At 29.6% G+C, this 7,409-nt stretch overlaps 2 protein-coding genes across 2 annotated transcripts; both read left to right on the plus strand.

Moving 5' to 3' along the window:
• Positions 1-1,015: 1,015 nt before the first annotated feature.
• On the plus strand, positions 1,016-1,942 carry LOC145640369 (protein FAR1-RELATED SEQUENCE 5-like). The gene has a single exon (XM_081691660.1). The coding sequence runs from the start codon at positions 1,016-1,018 to the stop codon at positions 1,940-1,942; it is 927 nt and encodes a 308-aa protein (XP_081547786.1).
• A 100-nt stretch (positions 1,943-2,042) lies between these two features.
• LOC145640370 (protein FAR1-RELATED SEQUENCE 5-like) lies at positions 2,043-2,630 on the plus strand. Its single transcript, XM_081691661.1, has one exon. The coding sequence runs from the start codon at positions 2,043-2,045 to the stop codon at positions 2,628-2,630; it is 588 nt and encodes a 195-aa protein (XP_081547787.1).
• Positions 2,631-7,409: the final 4,779 nt, after the last annotated feature.

Genomic DNA, 7,409 nt, shown 5'->3' on the forward strand with positions numbered 1-7,409 from the left:
TTTATAATCTGATTAATTGATGCTTGATGATTGCTTATTATGATTTACCCCGGAATATTGTTTATTAGTGAACCTATGCCCTAGGTTTTCCCTTCATTGAATTACATCCCTTTTTATTCCCTTCCTACTCTTACCTTTTAGTATTTAATTACCTTTTTACAACAATTTGGTTACTTGATAATTTAGATTGCATTTAATTAATTAGGAATAAATTGACTTGTTTCCCTGTGGTTGGACCCTTCTTCCCTATCTACATAGTTAGAGGATTTAGGTTTTATTTTTGTTTAGGTGAATACGACTTAAGCCTATCCCGTATTCTTCGATTTTTTTCATTCATTGAGGTAATTTTGTAATTATATTTGTATTTTGTTTGTTTATTTTGATTTCATTGTTTATTTTGAGTTGAGTTTTTCGATTTAGGGTTTTTTATTGTAATTTTTCTTAATTTTTGCTTATTAATTGTTCTTTGAATTATTCTATATAATTTAGTGTTTGATTTTGGGTTTTATTTTTACGATATTGGTTTTTAATTCCTATTTTATGGTTTTACACTCACGGATTCAATGTATTTGTTTTCTACATATAGTTGCTATATTGCTTGCTGTTATTAATCTAGTAGTATAATTTGTTGTTGTTTTAAATTTACTTTTTGCATTCAGTCATTAACTTTTCATTATTAGTTTTACTTAATTCTTATAACTTCATTTTTTTTAGTTTCTTCAAGTTTTTTAAATTTTTTTTATTTACTTTATGCTTTGAGTCATCTACTTTTTAGTATATCTCTAATAGTTTTTATTAGTTTATTTTTTAAAAATATTGTTTACTTTTACTTATAGTTTATTTACTTTTATTTATTGTTTATTTACTTTTTCCTTCTATTCAATTACTTTTCAGGAACATGTCTGAAAGCGTAGAGCATATTTTTAAAAAATATTGTTTACTTTTAGTTATAGTTTATTTACTTTTATTTATTGTTTATTTACTTTTTCCTTCTATTCATTTACTTTTCAGGAACATGTCTGAAAGCATAGAGCATTGTTCTTCTTCTATCACTACTGAAGATAACAATGTAAGAATTTTCAAAACACCCACTCAGCCTTTGCTTCCTAAAATATATTATAATTCTGGAGGTGATAAAGAGTATATGCCATGTTGTTCTTCTGAAAACAAACCTTTTGTTGGAATGATATTTGATACCCTTCAAGATGGTATTGCCTTTTATTACAAATATGATAATGAGTGTGGATTTAAAGTCCGTTCTAGTACTACTAAATCACAAAAGAATAAGAATGATCCTGCTGGTAGAGGAGTTACTGTAATTAAATATTTATTATGTAGCAAAGAAGGGTATGTGACAAATAACAAGAAATCTGGTAAACAAGTTGAAGGTGCTTGTTTAAAGAGAAAGACTATGAAGAGAGTTGGTTGTCCTGCTAAGATAAAATTTAGGTTTTGTACTAGTGGGAAGTATATGGTGTATTGTTTTTATGAATCTTATTCGCACCCTTTTTCTACACCTATTACTAGGCAGGTTACTAAACATGAAGTTGGTTTAAATTTTGCTCATAAGAAGTTTATTTTTGACAACTCAAAGTTAAATATAGGGGTTGTTATGTCTTATAGGATCATGAAAGAACTTTGTGATGGGTTTCTAAATGTCAGGGGCAGTAAAAATGATTTCAAAAAAAATTTTAGGGACTTGAAAGTTTATATCTCTAATGCTGATGGTGCAATGTTTGTTCAGAACCTTGAACAAAAAGTGAAAACCAGTAAAGGGGGTTATTATTTTGATTACTGTGTTGATGAAATTAGGCATTTGACCCGTGTCTTTTGGGCTGATGCTATTGGTAGAAGAGATTATCAATTATTTGGGGACTCTTTATCTTTTGATTCTACCTATGATACAAATAAATATTCATTGATTTTCTGTCCTTTTTACTGATGTTGATAATCACAAGAGATGTGTTACATTTTGTGCTGCTCTATTATCTAAAGAAGACATAGATTCTTTTGTGTGGCTATTTCAAACTTTTTTGAAGTGCATGGGAAGAGAACCCTCTTGTATTATCACTGATCAAGATCTTGCAACGGGTATTTCCATAGAAAAGGTTTTTACCAAGACTAAACATAGGCTATGTATGTGGCACATAATGAGGAAGGTACCTGAAAATGTTGGAACTGCTTTTTGTAATGAAAATGATTTCCTAAAAAAGCTAAGTTTAGTAGTTTGGGATAGAGAGATTGATCCTCATGTATTTGTTGATGGCTGGAATAGTGTAATGGATGAGTTTAATCTTGTTAATCATGAGTGGTTTGCATACATGTTCAAGATTAAACATCTTTGGATTCCTGCATATTTTAGGGACTTATTTATAGGTGGGCTACTACGTTCTACATCTACGTCTGAAGGTGAAAACAATTTCTTTTGTAATTTTACAAACCCTCATGTGACCTGTGTTGAATTCTTTGTCCGTTATGAAACTGCTCTTGATGCTCAAAGGCATGAACAGGATGAGTTGTACAGGCTTAATAAACTTGAGCCTCAATTGGTTACTAATTTACACTTGGAAAAGCATGTTGTTGTTGTTTACACTCGTGCCATATTTTATGATTTTCAAGAAGAATGCTAGGGAGCCTATTTTTCATGTGGTGTTGAAAGTTGTAGTTCTCTGTATGGAGATGGTGTGGATTTTTCTGTTATTGTTGATCATGAGAAAAGGAAAAATTTTGATGTAAATTTTGACTTGGCAACATATGAGTCAAGTTGTACTTGTAGAATGTTTGAGAGTCAAGGTGTTTTATGTAGACACATTTTGTTTGTTATGAAAGGCAAGTGTATACGTGAAATTCCTGATGCTTATATCTTGAATCGTTGGAGAAAAGATGTTCTGAAGAAAGCTTATGCCATAGATGTTGCTCTGGTTGATGCTTCTAAGTATGATAAGAAGAAGCAATTGGTCAATGATGTATGGTCCAAGATTTTCAGTTGTGTGAGTTTAACTGACCAATCTGAGGATGATTTATCTGAGCTTATTAGGACATTATCTTCATTTGAGGAGCAATTATATCAAAGAATAATCCTGAAAATGCACCTAGTTCAAAAGAGGTGAAAGATGCTGATATTTAGGTTTTGGTTGGGTCAAATGAAGTTGATGTAAATATTTTGCCTCCAAATCAGTGTCTTAGTAAAGGTTCTGCCAGAAGTTCAAAGAGGTTGAAGAGTGCAAAAGAAATAGCTACTGAAGAAAAATCTAAAAAAGGCAGAACCTGTAGAGCTTGTGGGCAATCTGGTGTTTCCCATGATAGTAGAAACTGTCCAAACAAGTAGTCTTTTAGGTTTTTTACTTTTAAGTGTGTTCCATTTACTTTAAACTTCTATTTATTTACTTTAACAGTAACTTCATTTACTTTTTATTTTGTGCAGGTGTTATTATACTTGGTATTTTTTTATTTGGTATTTTTCCTCTTTACGTTTTCTATTTACTTTAAGTTGTAATTTTATTTACTTTACATTCTAATTTATTTACTTTAATTTGTGACAAATAACTGATGTTTATTTTTGTGCAATTATTATAATAAACCTGGAAATTAGAAGATGTTTTGGAAGATCAAGATCAAGATTTAATGAACAAATATTTTTTATTATTTTTATTATTGTAATATTTTTACTTTTACTATTAGTATTTGTACTACAGAACTTAAGTTTAGTTTACTTACTTTTAGCTATTATACATTAACTTTATGAAATATTTCATTTACTTTTATCACATTTTATATCATATGAATTATTTGATTTATATAATGTTCTTATTTACAAAATTAAAGATAATTTCTTGTATTATTCCCTTTGTCCTAGAATACTTGTTACCATATCCATTTTTTGTTCTAAAATACTTGTCACATTTTTCATGGAACCCAAGTTGAAAAGAGTATTTGATACCGATTTTGAACATGAATTGACGTGTAAATGACCCGACCCAAATGTAACCCATATATTATTGACTTGGTGATTTCAACTTTATTATAACCCGTAAAATTATTGACTTGAACCCAGTTTGACTAAAATTCTAGAATGAGTTAATTTTCTAACCATTAATTATTGACTTTACTTAAATGTAATTTGACCGGTTATTAAACTCACCTAAACTTGTACCAAATCTAATAAGATGTAAGGCCGGTTGTAATTCGATCAACATAGGTTATGGTATTAATTCGATTAACCACCTCCACCTATGGATATCAGTGAGGCAAATGAAGTAGGAGACTTGACCCATCCCCAGGCCAGTTTGGTGTATGATCACGTTCGAGTTGGTTAAACACTTCGGGTCAAACACTTCGGATCATATTTGGGTTGGTTAAACACTTCAGGTCAAACTCTTCGGGTCAAATTCGGGTTGGTTAACTTCGAGTCGGGTGAGCTTGGGAGTCTGGTCAGGATTAGGTCAACTCCATTTTCGGGTCGGGTATGGATTGGGTTGGGTTAATTTTGGGTTTTGGGTCATTTTTCGGGTCAATGATATTCGGTCAATTTTGGGTCATGCATCGGGTCATTCGGGTCGGGTCAACGATTTTGACTTGAATACTTTTTCCCATTTCACCCTTTACTTTATATCCATTTTCTATTAATTTAACAGTATTTTTTTGTACTTTAAAATTGAACACCTTATTTCATAAAGTTTTTTTAAAAACTTTTTTCCTTTTACTTTAAACATAGTATTATTTACTTAAACATTATTTTCATTTACTTATAATCGAATAACATATTTTTGACTTTAATACTTTTTCCCATCTCCATCTCTACTTTTGATTCATTTTTTATTACTTTAAAAGTATTTTTCTCTACTTTAATATCGAACACCACATTTCAGAAAGATTTTTTTTTAAAACTTTTTTCATTTACTTTAAACACATTGTTATTTACATTAACACCATTTACATTTACTTTTATATCTACCATCATTTTTGAGAAAGAACAATCCTAGTAATTTAACTTAGATATATAATATGTATTCTTTTTTTAACACAAACTGGAAATATTATATTAAGTGGCTAAAGCCATAGTTTTAATTACAAATAGCATCACATAATTTTTACATTTATAATTGATGCTAACCAAAATAAGGCCTAATATTATACTAGAACTACCAAATTGCTATACAACAGTCCCTGAAATTCATTTCCCTAAACCTACACTAACCCAAAATCTATTTTCATCCATCACAAAAAAACACATAAAACTACAGATACATAGCATTAGCTACTGTAGCATTAGCGGCACTGTTTGAAGCTGCAGCCGCAGAAGTAGAAGCTACAGCAGCAAAACTAGAAGTTGCAGAACTTGAAGCTGCACCAGTAACTTATCTTCAACCACTACTTAACAAAAGTTTTGCATTAATACTACACAACTTCAAGTACTCTAATATCTATGATATATTCAAGTCTACTGATATCATTTACAATTGTTCAGATTCTTTCTTTTATTCCCAATCCTCAACATTTGTTAGCAGTTTCTGTTTCATTTTATTTCTTTCATTGAGAAGTAGGTCAAGCACTGTTCTTATATGATGGTGATTCAGTCTTGCAAATTCCTATAAAAAAAATAAATTATAAATAAATTATACTCTAAGTATAGATTAGTTCTAGAGTGTAACGACTTCAAAAAAAAGTATGGTAACTTACCTCTGTTATTGTTCCTAATCCTATGTCATTTGCACCATCATAAACCTTCAAATGCAGCAGTAGATAGCTTGCTGAGAAATTATCTTCTCTTTCTTTTTGGAATGGAAGTTCAATTATTCTCAGCTTGTAGGACAGCATATCATTTGCCTGTGGATGCTTCCTTTTTTTAAACAACTTCTGTACTTGTATCACCTGCAATGCAATGAATATTAGTATAATATAAGATATTGAAAAATGAATTTAAAGATAATTTTTTAATCTATTGATTCTTTACCGTTTCTAAGATAAAACTCTATACAGGCTCATATTCTTCATTTGTCTCGTACAAAGTGTTGTCCAGATGATCAATTGTTTCATCTTTGAAGTTTATCACAGCAAGAAAATAATGATCTTCTAACTTCAGAGATATAAATACCTGCATATAAATTTGTTTTACACATATTTACTTTAAACCTGTTTTTAATTACTTTAAACATATATTGTTCTACTTTAATATTAATTCAGTCTTACACATTCAGCTGCATCCAAGTCTAATGATTGTGAAGTGTTCCAATCAATCCATAGTTTTTGCAGACTTGTTACTCCATTTTTTCCATGAGCATTCAAACACATTGTTAAAGCATCCTTCCAAAAAAAAAAAAAAACCAATTATTATTTCTAATATTTATTTAATGCAGAATTTTAAATTATAAAAGTTAATTTGAAAAACTTACCACGAAGTTAAATCCAAAAAAGTATCTGACCAAGTCATTTTCAGACCTGTCTTTTTCCATTTCAATGTTATTCAGGTGGTTTGACCAAGCAGTGATCACATTACTTGAAACTTTCCATTCATTGAGCAAAGCGTTACAATCTTGCCTTCCTATTTCAATTGAATCTATAAACCAGCCAACTACTTCGCTGTAATGTAGAATTAAAGTTAAAGTTAAACTTATGCCAAAAAATTTTATATATAATGCAATATGATTATTTGTTTTTTAGGAAGTCTAAAACATACCTCTTGTTTGGAAAGTTTTCACCATCATTGATTGCTAAGTAGTCAATCACTTGGTAGCATTGCAAACTCATGTTATCCATTACTTCCTTGTGTTTCTTCAAGAAATCGGAAACACAAATCATATCTTCTACCCCTTTCTCGTTCTCTAGTTTTCTAACCACCCTAAACCTTGAAATTTTTCTCTCAAGTTGTTTTCTTTTGGTGTTTATGTCTGCCAAAGCAAGAGTAGCACATATTTCTGCATAATACACCTTTCTCCTATTTGCTAAATCAAGGTCAGAATCAAAAGTCTCTCTAGAAAAACACAGCATATGGATCATTGCAAAAACACCACAATCAAGAGTATATCTTGGTGTCTTCCACTTGAAGTTAACTTCATCAAACTCATATTCAAGAATTTCATCGGCTTTTTCATGATTAATTCTCTTTAGAAAGTTTGACATTTTCTCCACCTTTAACATTTGTAAAGTAATATATAAGTAAAACAAATTTATAGTATAAATTACTTTAATAAACATATGATTTATTTTAATCAGAACATCTTTTACTTTATATTTTTATAGGTAATATAATGTGTACTTTTAATAGATATTATTTTACTTTAATAAAAATATTATTTACTTTAATCAGAACATCTTTTACTTTATATTTTATCTTATTTTTTAACTGTCATTATAATCTATACTTTTAATACATTTTCATTTACTTTAATAGTACTCTTATTTACTTTAAT

Source organism: Chenopodium album, chromosome 7 (assembly GCF_948465745.1).
Source record: "Chenopodium album chromosome 7, dcCheAlbu1.1, whole genome shotgun sequence".
Classification (NCBI taxonomy): Eukaryota; Viridiplantae; Streptophyta; class Magnoliopsida; order Caryophyllales; family Amaranthaceae; genus Chenopodium; species Chenopodium album.